Source organism: Rhipicephalus microplus, chromosome 4 (assembly GCF_043290135.1).
Source record: "Rhipicephalus microplus isolate Deutch F79 chromosome 4, USDA_Rmic, whole genome shotgun sequence".
In the NCBI taxonomy this organism is placed as follows: domain Eukaryota; kingdom Metazoa; phylum Arthropoda; class Arachnida; order Ixodida; family Ixodidae; genus Rhipicephalus; species Rhipicephalus microplus.
In genome coordinates this window covers 217,216,058-217,228,402 of record NC_134703.1, presented here as the reverse complement: position 1 = coordinate 217,228,402, position 12,345 = coordinate 217,216,058, and the positions used below count along the sequence as shown (strand labels likewise).

Below are 12,345 nucleotides of genomic sequence, written 5' to 3'. Positions count from 1 at the left end.
TCTTACTTCTTGGTCTTCCCACCATCAGCTGCTTCGGTCAATGTGGGAGGGCTGCTGCGGCGATGGAAACACAATGCTCAACCACCATACTGTAGTGGGACCCGGTTCACTCAACAATTCTGAACTTTAAAATTGAACCTCACTAGCAAGCACCAGTGAAAACTACAAAAGCAGCCAAGTCAAACTCGGATATATCTCGTTTGTCGGGATTTGAATGTCATACAATCCCAGTAATTCAAGCTACAAAAAACCATCCAAGGCATCACGTGGACATAATCACACACTGTATCACTGGGGCATTCACTTTTCTCAGTCGAGGCTTGACCGAGCTTTTTCGTATGGCCACGCCAGTTTTCGCTAATGGACGGTTGTGCAAACGTATGCGCACCTAACGAAGCCCGACGAGTTGTCAGTCAGGTGTGCCGTTACTTCAGCATGTATACTCTCTTCATAGTTCCCGAACGATTTCATGGTAGTGGATATGGTCATGCGAATGAGCTGAAGTGTTTTTCCACGCAATGGCAACCATAGAAAAAAGGCCATGCACTTTTGGTACCGCTACAATGGCGTCATCACATGTAGTTCTTCGTTGCTAACTGCAATGCACGTAAGGCGACGGATGCGTAGTTCTGCTGCATTGCCAACAGCGCCTTTGAAAATTCATCGTACGCGCATTGAGCTCACGCGGCAACGTCTCGTGCAATAAACCGTCCATTACACTGTTGGTAGGATAAAACGGGAGAAAACTAAAAAGAAAACTAATAATTCGGGGTCTTTTGAGCCAAAACTGATGGTGTGAGAACCTGGATGAATTGTAACCACCTAGGCGGCTTTCACAATCGCTTAGACTTAAGTACATGGCTGTTAACTGTTACACAATCAAACCAGTGGCCTTATGCTCACAGTCATCATGGAAGGTACGAAAGCTTTTTTTTGTAATATAAAAAAAAGATACAAAAGTAGTTCAACATGTAAATTGAACCCAAGACATCACAGTCACAAGCTCAACTATTACAGTCATGCTTTCTGGCAAGCACAGATGGTGACATTTTTAAAATTATTTGTGTGCAATAACTGACTATAATAACAATTCTGCTGTTTTCAACACGAATATATGAATGAGTAAAAGATTACTGGTGAAAAAAAATTACAACGCTTCATTATACGATATTTGAATCGTATGCAAAGCTATGTATTCATATTGGATTCGTTTTCGAAAATTTTGGTATTCGCACACGCCTAGTGATGAGCCTCTTACTCATACGTGTCCATATTGCTTGTCGGCAACTGAGCGTCAGATTATCTAAAATGAGGTCGGCGAAATGCTCACCAAGGACAGCAGAGAGCCCCTGTCGTGCTAGTCTACAAGAAAGACAGCACATAGAATTTCTGTATCAATTATCGACATTTACACAACATCACAAAAAAAAGAAAGCCTGTGTCATGAATAAAACTTCATTATAATGAATACCACATTAACAAACTTTTTGGATTAATGAACTTTTAAGAAATCTCGTGCTGACTGCTTAGTTTTAACGTAAAAATATTTCACTACTACGAAGTTTAGAACAACGAACATTTCAGAATAACGATCATTATTTATTTCCTATGTCATTCTAACAACACCTCAGTACAAGGAATTTATATCCTGAAATATGAAGATTCTTAGATTACAGTGTATTGGTCCTGGCAATCGGAGCGGCAAGCTAGCAGACACGGCGCGAAGAGCGAATGCCCTCCCACGCAAAAGCTTGAGATGGCAAGGGAGAAGAAAAATTCTGGCGGAGGACCTTTTTTTTTTGTTTGTCCATGAGACAGCGATTTCTTCGTTGCGCAATTCCTCTTTGTCGCAAGCTTCATTCGCAGAACCGAAGTTTTGGCTCTCTCCACAGCGAATCCAGCAAGGCAAAAGCAGTTCGCGACTATGGCGCTCCCTGTCTCGCACCACAAAGCAGCAATCATTTGGAGCACCATGAACAGGTTGATTTTCGTCTCGTGCCCCGAGCGTTCAAAATCATCCTATGAATAAGACGCTTGCAGTAATTGCTCCTCACACTTTGGATGACCCCTTGGTCAAGCGGCTGAATGATGGTCGTGCAGTTAGGGGGTAGAAACTTGAGCTGCATGTTTTTGAACTCCACATCCTCAATGGCGTGTGTGGAACAATTTTCTAAAAGCAGACGCACTTTTCGGCCTTGCCTGCCCAAGTCCCGGTTGAATTCCCTGGCCCAGTCAGGAAAAATTGCACGGGTCATCCACGCCCGGCTGTTGGCCACGTACTTCAATGGAAGGCGCCGACTTCACTTGAAACAGCATGGCTTCACACTTTTCCCAATAACCAAAAGAGGCAGCTTAACTGAGCCATGAATATTGACGCACAAAAGCTCGGTTATCCTTTTTTTTTTTTCTGTGCTTCCCTCTGTGACAGTGTTGCCCCTTAAAATCTAGAGTCTTGTTGGGAAGCATCTTGTAGAAGAGGCCTGTCTCGTCGGCATTATATATATCTGACGGTGCGTAGTCAGTGCGGATGCTTCCGCGGCTGGCCGACATCCACGGGGCGGCACCGTCTGTATCTGTCGAAGCAGCTTCACCGCACAAAACTTTGCCGATGATATTGTGGCGAGCTTTGAAACAATTCAGCCAACCCACAGTGGCTTTAGAATCGTCGATGCCGAGCACGCAGGCGAAATCTAGCACTTTTGTTACACAATATCGCCATTAAGGGCAATTTCTTTGGCCTGCGTCTTAAGAAACCAGGTGTTGACAACCTTGTCTTCTTGTGTTTCGTCGACGTTCCTAAAGAAAGAGCTTTGATTATGGTGTCCTTGCTCTTCAATATAGTTCAAACAGAGCTCGCTGCAATTCCAAACACTTCAGCGATTCGCAACTTCTTCCTCCAAGCGTCAGCCTCGGTGTTAATGCAAGCCTTGTCTTCGAGCGACAAAAACTTGCGCTTTTTTGCCAGCCGAGACATGGCTAATTCATGACAACGCACCTTTGGGAAACAATGACTGAAAAACCTGCGACCACTCGTTGTGCCGCTAGCCAGTCAAACTGGAAGTCGTCGCCCAAACGCCTTGTTGCACCCTACCGGAGTTTGGCTTGCCATTTTCAATTTTGGTACAGCAACTCCTTACAATGAAGCAACTCCTTACAATAAAAACAGTTTCCCTAATTTCATAAGAACGATTAAGAATACAAAAGAAAGAAGTTATTGCTTGCTGTTCATACGCAGACACGATTCAACTTGTTTCCTTTTAACCTATTGTGTCGCTATCACTCAACATCATCATCACATACCACAGCATGCTGTTTTGTTTACGTTGCACAAGTCTACGTTGCGTGCCGAATGTTTGCTCTGAGCAGGTTCTCATGTGATTTTACTTTATGTTATTAAGGTCCGTGGTTTGGCAAGGCATTCAACACACTTTTGAAATTTTTATAAAGCTCTACTTTAAATAATGCGTGACTGTTTCACAAAAACTTCGTTGAAGTGGAACCGCAGCCATGATGAAGTTCTACTCGAGAAAATTTCGAAGCATTATGCCCGATGAAACTTCGATGGGGAATGAAAAAACATTCGTAGCAGCAAAAATTTCGTTGAAGCGGACTTCGTTATGGCGGGATTCAACTGTAGATGACGATGTCAAGGCAGCCCCCAAAAACCGCGACGAGCCCGTGTCGGCCACAGGTGCATTGGACTACCCGAGGGAACTCTGCATATTCGTAGAATAAAGTGGCAGAGCGACCGAAAAAGTGTGAAAAAATGGGGACGGTCTAGAATCGTTCATGATGCAGAGCTTGTGCTACACCCGTCAAGAAACGATCAAAGATTATTTAAAATAAATGTGCCTTGTCCGACGTTAACATGTTCATTGTTGTTAGAAAACCAGTTCACAAATATACGGTTGCAAAGGTAGGACGTTTCCATTACTGAAATGTTATTATGGTAATTTTGGGGTTTTAATTACAGTCGATGACCGATTTTTCGCACCCCCAATATTTTAGACATTTACCCGGCACCAGAACATACCCTATAAGTTCAATGTATTTCGCAGCTCGAAATTTCTGACACTTAAGGACGGGCTGTTCGATATTTCGAACTTTCCAAGCGTCAGTCGAGCCGACTGGCACCATTTTTTCGCACCACCGCCATCTTGTTCGTTTACTTTTTTTTCTCCAGTAGCCTCGAACCGGTGCTGGGCATGCATGCAGCCGCTAGCTCCGCTAGGGTGGCTACCTCGAACTGCTGGATCGAGGCTAATATTTCCGCATCAGCGTCGCTGCCAAAAAATTTTTCTTTCTTCTCTGCTGTGACCGTTGGATTGACAGGAACGCATCGACTGACTGTCCGCCTGTGTGTGTGCCATGTGTTCCACGTGTGTTGCCTAGCTAACTGTGCTCATTCATAATGGATAAAGGATCGTCGATGTTGTTGTCGTCCTAGAGAGCTCCGATGAAGCACGGCAAGTGTGTCACTATGCCGATGGCGAAAAAAGCTGCCATCGTCAAGCTTGTAAAAAGTGGCTGATCGAGGGCCGACATTGCAAAAGAGTTCCATATTTCCAAACAGACTCTTTCGGACTATATCAAGAGCAAGCGGAAAATTTTAAAGGCGGCGGAAAAGTGCACTAGATGTCAGAAAAATGTCAGCCAAGATACCTACCAAAAGCTGGAGGAGGCCCTACTCGTATGGCAGAAGTTGACAGTGGCCAGCAAGGTTCCCTTCTCTGGGGGCCTCCTCAAACAGAAAGCCGAGATGATGGTGCTTCAAATGAACATTGAAGGATTTAAGGTAAGTGACGGCTAGCTCAGAAACTTCAAGAAGCGCTCTGTCCTCAATTTGAAGAAACTGTGCGGTGAAAGTGCCGCTGTTGACCTCAGCGTCGTTGCGAACTACTGCTCTGAAAAGCTGCAGTCCCTTTTACAGCAGTACTCGCCAGACGATACTTTCAACTGTGACAAGACCGGACTTTTTTTTCGAGCTGATGCTAGAAAAGACTCTTGCCTTTGCTGGCGACCCTTGTCATGGTGGCGAACACAGTAAGGAGCGAGTTAGTGTACTGATCGGTAGCAATATGTCGGGCGCAGAAAAACTGCTGATGCTCGTCATCGGCATTTCGAAAGTTCCGAGGTGCTTTAAAGGTGTAAAGTCCCTGCCTGTTTCGTACGAGGCCAACAAAAAGGCCTGGGTAACGCAGAAAATTTTTCAAAGCTATGCGAGAAGACTAGATCGCAAATTTGATCTAGAAAGCTGCAAAATTGTGTTGTTTGTCGACAACTGCGCTGCGCACGGACACATAAACAACTTGAAGGCTGTGCGCGTCGGGTTCTTGCCACCGAGCACGACAAGTGTCCTACAACCGATGGACCAGGGTGTCATGCACGCTTTCAAAGTGAACTATCGGTCAAGCTTGCTTTCGCATGCGGTGGTGTGCCTCAACAGCGGAAAAGTGTACTCGGTCGTTTTGCTTCGGGCACTTAGCATGCTCGCTAATGCGTAGAAGTCGATGACATCCACAACGCTGCGCAACTGTTTCCGCCACGCGGGATTTGTGTTGAATGGCGAGTCGGCCGCCTTGGACGAGGACAGTGACGTTGACCAGGTGTCGGAAAGCGAGCAGTTTATCGACGACCTTCGCACTGCGGGTGTTGAGATTCCATCAGACGTCTCGTTTTCCGAGTTTGCGTGTGTGGACAGCGAGTTAGAACTTTGCGCTGGCCTCACGGATGAGGAAATCATTCGCCAAGTGCTTGCGGAGTTCGAGAGCGACGATGAAAATGACAACTTACCTGCAACAACACAGCCGACGCAAGCTGAGCAGATGCAAGCGCTCGCAACTCTTTCGTCAGCTTACAGTGACAAGACAACTCTAGCCGAAATGCAGGCGGATGTACTCGCACGGAAATGAAGCATGGTCCAGAAGAAGATAAATCACTTTTTCCGTGCTCCGGCTCAATAGTATAGTAAGCAATAAATTGAGCATTTTGGGGGCACATTTGCTTTTTCGGACATTTTCACAGTCCCTTGAGGGTCCGAAAAATCGGTCGTCCACTGTATAACGACTTTTCATAATAACGAACATTTCCTTGTGGTCCCCCGTAGTTAGTTATACTGAGATTTAGCTGTATAAATATACGTTATGGCCAGACTAAGAGGGATGACATTGATCAGAAAAAAATTGGCAGCATATCTACGGAGTGAATTATGGAGAGTGAGGCGAAGCATTCGTCCGTCCATTCGTTCTTGCTTTTGTCTGTCCATGCGTCCGTCTGTGTGACCGTCTATGCGTCCATCCGCCCATCCGTGCGTGCGTCTGTTCGTGTGCCCGTCCCTGCGTTTGTCCATGCGTTCTCCATGCATCTGTCTATGTGTCCGTTCGTCCATCTATTCAACGCTCCAAGTACCACCATTTCCCATCTTTGCATCATATATTCCCCACATAGAAGCACCGCCCTCCAGCGGACATTCCAAGGACTAAACGAGAGGTGGCACACGCACACTTCCTTACGGTTTGCGCTTCGGGTCTACTTCCCACCTTTAACTACCTCGAGTTCATGGCATATACTAGTTCACTGTATTCATGGCACTGCAGCCCAACGCTCCCTAAACCTTTCTAAAACCAAGGAGGTTACGCCCAGCGAGTATAACATTCCAACCTTTTCCTGTCACATAGTGCTCAATGTACATGCCAGTGGCTGCTAATGGGAAATGAGAGACAGGAGAATTCGGCTTTTACTTTCTTACGGCTTGCGCTTCGTATCTACTTCCCACCTTTAACCACCTCGAGTTAATTCATGGCATATACTAGTTCATTGTATTCATGGTACTGCGGCTCAACGCTCGCTAAACCTTTCTAAAACTAAGGAGGTTACACCCAGCGAGTATAACATAGCAACCCTTTCTTGTCAGATAGTGCTCAATGTACATGCCAATGGCTGCTAATGGGGATCGTAGCGTGCGCGTTAACTAAAAGCCGAATGCTCCCGTCTCTTATTTCCAATTAGCAGCCATCGGCATGTACATTGAGCACTATTTTTTATTGTTCAACTACGCACAGAAAAAATCTCTCACCGGCACCACCTTGGAGGTCAAAATGTAATACCTGTTACATACTACAACAGCTACGAGGGACGAACGGGTGCCGCTATAAAGAGCTTTGCCCTGAAAGAGACCATTCATCACACCCGATAGCCTATGTCAATTGAGAGCTATGCCCTTTGGCCTTTGTAACAACAAATGGTGTGAAGCTTTAAATAGTTCTGTTTGTGCTACTTCGACAATGTCGTTGTTTTTTCACCTAAATTTGAAACTCGTATGAAGCGCCTGTCAGCCATCTTAGAACTCTTCTGTCACGCTGGCCTGCAGCTAAACTCATTCAAGTGCCACTTTGGTCACCACCAAATTTCTGTACGTCGCCATTTAGTGGATACTAATGCATACCTGCCAAGTTCAAGGATTCTGAATCCGAGAGATTTCCCCAGGGGGGGGGGGGGGGGGGGGCTGAATTATTTGCTCCTATTTTTTTCGGCACCAAAAAAGAAACCCAAGGTAAAAAAACAAACAAAAAACATCGCGAAAAACAAGAGGGGGTGAGGGTGGTGGGGTCTTAATCACAAGACAAACATCAGCGTTGCCGTCGGCTTGGAGTGGCCGAACACACGAAGGTAGGTTTTCCTACTAAGGCGAGAGTCTCAAAGGATCAACACAACTAGCAGAATTTATTTCCTTCAAAACAGCTCATGTATGTCTTACTGGGACACACGTGAACGGACGGGACGGCGCAGCAGGCTGCCGCAAAAGCGCGGGTCAAAGCTTTGCTCTCTGCTAGATTCTTTTGACAGGAACGGCAAAACGTGTCTGGCCCCTTCGTTATTGACAGCCAAGGCGTTTTTTTTGCCGCCGCCACCACCGCCGCCATTCACCGTATATGTATACTTATCTATATATATTATCACTCTAGAAAGGAAAAAAAAGCCGCCCGCGCTCGGTGCCTAGCCCGAGCGCGGGCGGCTTTTTACTGGGACACACGCGTCTTACTGGGACACACGTGAACGGACGGGACGGCGCAGCAGGCTGTCGCAAAAGCGCGGGTCAAAGCTTTGCTCTCTGCTAGATTCTTTTGACAGGAACGACAAGACGTGTCTGGCCCCTTTGTTATTGACAGCCAAGGCGTTTTTTTTGCCGCCGCCACCCCCGCCGCCATTCACCGTATATGTATACTTATCTATATATATTATCACTCTAGAAAGGAAAAAAAAGCCGCCCGCGCTCGGTGCCTAGCCCGTCGCAATGCGCCGACGCGCACTTGTCTCTGATGCGTACTTTGCCCTGCGAATGAAGGGGGAGTCTGATGCGCGCGCTCTTATCTTTCGATGGGGAGAATCGTCTGCTTTCAGCTTTCACTGGAACAGTTCCGTTAGTTGCCGGGGCCCATAAAAGTATCTTCGGTCTTTGCACAGTCCCCCGTTTGCGAAAAGAGCGCGCTTTTCATACACAGCAAGGTATAACTGTGACACTTGTTAGTTTGTACTCATTCGTACCTGTGATTATGTATCGAGCATCGCTTTTTTGTTGTTTAAACAGCGCGTTACGTGTCGAGCAATAAACGTAGTTAGTTTACTTTTGTCTTGTGTGTATTGTTTTTGTGCGTACTTTGTGCGTGAGCAGCGCGCTGCACGTTTTGATCTGCTTGCCATTCTCAGTGTGACATTCCAAGTTGTTGCTGTCGCATTCATTGGTTCGCCCTTGCGACGAAACTGTGACTTTTTTTTTTATGTATTTACTGCCCTTAGTCAAGGGCTATGTGCCCTCGGAGATAGTAAATCGCTATCACGCCGCTGCGATTGTGATGTGCGCTGCAGTTGCGGCAAATGGTAGTTCCTTTTTCAATCCCCGTTCGCTTGACTGTGCACACGCCTTCAAAACAAAGTCATTTTATGCCATCTACGATCGCATCTGCCGCGGTTTTGTTCACAGGATTTGCGGAAAGCAGCACTGCTTTGACTGGTTGAGTGTTGGACGCACACACACTTTCGAGACTTTCGGGACAGTTACGCTGTCGCCATACATGATTGCGTCAAAAGCGACCACGGTTTCGTCAACAGCAGTTGTAGTGAGGACAATCACGCACACTGTAGAAGACAGTGCGTGCGCCGGTCGCACGCATACTTCCAAAGCTTCGAGTACGTTGCTCTCGGCCTTCGTTCGACGATTTCCGTACTAAAGTTCGTATCACCCGTCGCGATTAGGAAATGTGTTCAGAACATTCGAATTTAGGCCCATAGACACAGTGCAATTTTGCTGAGGAATTTCACGAATTCGTATCTGCCGCGGTTTCGCATCACTGAGATTCTACTGTACGTTTAGATGAACACCTCTTAAACTCTTAATAAAATGGGGTAGGTTCCAAAAGCCTGGAGCGTGTTGCGCTGCTTTTTTTGTCAAGGTGGCCAGATCATGCAGCAAAATTTCTATTTTCGGGAGATTATCATGACAACATGACATGATTTTCATGACAAGAAACAGTCCAAATCTGGAAGTCTCCGGGCCAATCCGGGAGACTTGGCAGGTATGCTAATGGCATATAACTAGACCCGGCAAAAATCAGCGCAGTCAAAATATTTCCACTATCTTCAAAAAATGTATGCAGTCTTTTCAAGAGCCAGCGAGACCTTTTAAAGAACTCTTCAAGCAAGACACCCCCCATTTTTATAGGGCTCCGAAGAGGCATCTGCATTCTCAAATCAAATCGCACACATCACTACTCCTTTAATTTCGGCCCACTTTGACCCTGTTGCCCATTCATTCGGATGTAAGTGGCCGTGGCATTGACGCAGTGCTCGCCAAACAATAGCGCGGCCATGGCTGCGTTACCGCATATGCTAGCTGCCTCCTATCCCCCCCCTGAACGCAATTATTTCAACACAGAGCATGAGTGTTTGGCTCTCATTTGGGCGATCGTGAAATTCAGGCCATATTGAAATGGCCGCCCAATTTCGGTAGTTGTTGATCACTATGTACTCTGCTGGTCAGGGTACCTAAGTCCCTGGGCTCTTCTACTGAAAGAATTTGCTCACTCAGTCGTGTACAAATCTGGCCGCCTGCACCAGGATGCAGATTGCCTCTTCCGGTACATCATCAACGATTCTGATGACCCCCACACGAAAAGGTGCACTCTTATCGCCTCAGTGTCCAAATTCATTCACACTGGGGAAGAACAGAAATGGAATCTACGGCTGCTCGACATCATCAGCTGCACCAAATCCTCCCCCAACGACACGTCACCTGGTGTTTAAAGAGGGTATCCCATACCCCCGCAATTTATGACCTGACTATGGCCTTCTTGCGTGTCCAAGCATTTACGGGCAGTGTCTTCGCCGAACTTCACGATGCGCCCACAGCTGAACAGCTGGACACCTTATTTTGAAACAGCTAGACACCTTGGCGTATCTCACACGTACAAGTGTGTACAGCAGCGGTTTTACTGGCCAGGCCATGCTTGCTCGATACGCTGAAACATAACAACGTGAGAGTTATGTGAACGTCGCAAGTGGATAGTCAAGTGGATAGTCGTGGATAGTCGTGGCTAATGATTATGCTATGCTATTACTCGAGCTCTGCTGCTAAGTTGTGCAACCAATGTTGCTGACTTCCTGTTACACGACTTTGCATTGATTCACAGTGCCCCCAAAACAGCTGCTTCGGAGCCGTGCCTTTCTCGCAAGGCATTGCCGACATACTGCGTTCCTGTTCCACGCAGTACAAAGACACCCCAGCTTACCACCTCCCCCCCTCCCCCCACCAACAGCCACATGAAACGCTTTAATCGCAATCATGTGGATTTGCTCACGACATATGTGTTGCCAGACCACCGATAGTGGGATCTTGCCCTACCCGAAGCAACTTTCGTGTACAGCTCATTGTGACATGACACAGCAGGCTTTCTGCCTTTCTACCTGTTGTATGGAAGAGAGCCGAGTTTACCTCTGGACACTTATCATATCAGGCAATACCTTGTCCACCAGCAGCATGCTTGTGATGCTATTGCACGAGCCGATTATGCCAGTGAGCTTGCCAGTGCTTGTCTGACGGGGTCACAGATAAGGTCTATACGATGCTTCACATCAAGACACTGTTTTCTCCTGGTACCCTTGTGTTAACCCGGTCCCGTCATCATAAGGTGGGCCTCTCTGAAAAGTCTTTGTGTTGTTACATGGGATCTCACCATGTACTGCAAGTAAAGCCCTTTACCTACCAGATTGGACCCATCATCAGTTCGGTCGAGTGATGTTCACATCTCACGGACCAACAACACTACTTCTCGAAACAACTTCTGACCCTCGAATGCAGAGATGTTACTTGACTCCTACTTGACTCGTTCTTGACTCAAGAGAGTCTTGCGGCTCGCCATAAATCGTTCTAAAGCTTGTGCATGACTTGAAAGCGACTTGGCTCAGTCTTAAGTCAGGACAAGCTTCAAGTCAACTGCAGGGCTAGCTTGAAAACGACCTCATGCGTTATTCCACCATGGCCACCTCTCGAATGGATGTCACCCTGAGGTTGGCCACTGTTGAGTTTGCTTGCCACGCCATAAGCATAGCATTTTGTGAGGTGCACTGCCTGCCGAAGATTCCTCGGCCCGCTTTACGTGACCGAGAAAATCCAATGGAGTTGTATGACAAGGATCAATTCCACGCTCGATAGAGATTAACGAAGAACGCTGTGCAGCAGTTGCTGGCTATGTTGCCGCTCCGCGAAAGTGGAGACAGCCAAAGACAGCCTGTGCCTCCAGTGTTACAGGTACTGATGGCGCTCAGGCTTTACGGCGCTGGCACATTCCAAACAGTCACCGGGAATTTCGTCCGCATTCTGTCATGCAGTCGGAAAGGTTACACTACTCATTGCAAAGCACCTGTAAGTGATGCTGCTACGCTTTCCGCAGTTGGCGGCTCTTCCTAAAGTTGTGCGGGGCTTTTATGAAGTGCCCGAGTTCCCTGGCGTTACAGGATGTGTCGACTGCACACACATGCGTATTAATAGCCCCGGTGGTAACGACGCAAGTGTAGCGTAATCGCACAGGCTAACTTCGTTTTTATAAAACGCGGCGACATTCCCGTCGTTTCCGTCTTTTTCGGTACGAAATTGACCCAGCGCTGTGTCTGCGTGCCTCGTCTATCCTTTCGTTCCGTCTAGGGCACTGTTTCTTGCTCGGACAGGCATCGTTTGCAGCACAACGGCATGAAAAATTCCACCAAAAAAAGAGGTGCCCCTATCACAGGTTTTCTAACCATGTGCCTCCCCCTTCACCATCATGCAGCGAGACATTGTTGCACTCCGCGAGA

The 12,345-nt window shown here is 47.0% G+C and overlaps 1 protein-coding gene across 10 annotated transcripts in view; it reads right to left on the bottom strand.

Moving 5' to 3' along the window:
• Fas2 (neural cell adhesion molecule fasciclin 2) overlaps positions 1–12,345 on the bottom strand; it is a 335,700-nt gene that overhangs the window by 64,165 nt on the left and 259,190 nt on the right. For 3 of the 10 annotated variants that reach the window (XM_037423629.2, XM_075893992.1, XM_037423632.2), the window contains one exon: positions 7–54. The exons of 5 other annotated variants lie outside the window; for them this stretch is intronic. In XM_037423629.2, coding sequence (XP_037279526.1) covers positions 7–54 — 48 coding nt within the window. The remainder of the gene's footprint in view (positions 1–6; positions 55–12,345) is intronic. 2 more of the 10 variants (XM_037423630.2, XM_075893993.1) reach the window with 1 other exon arrangement.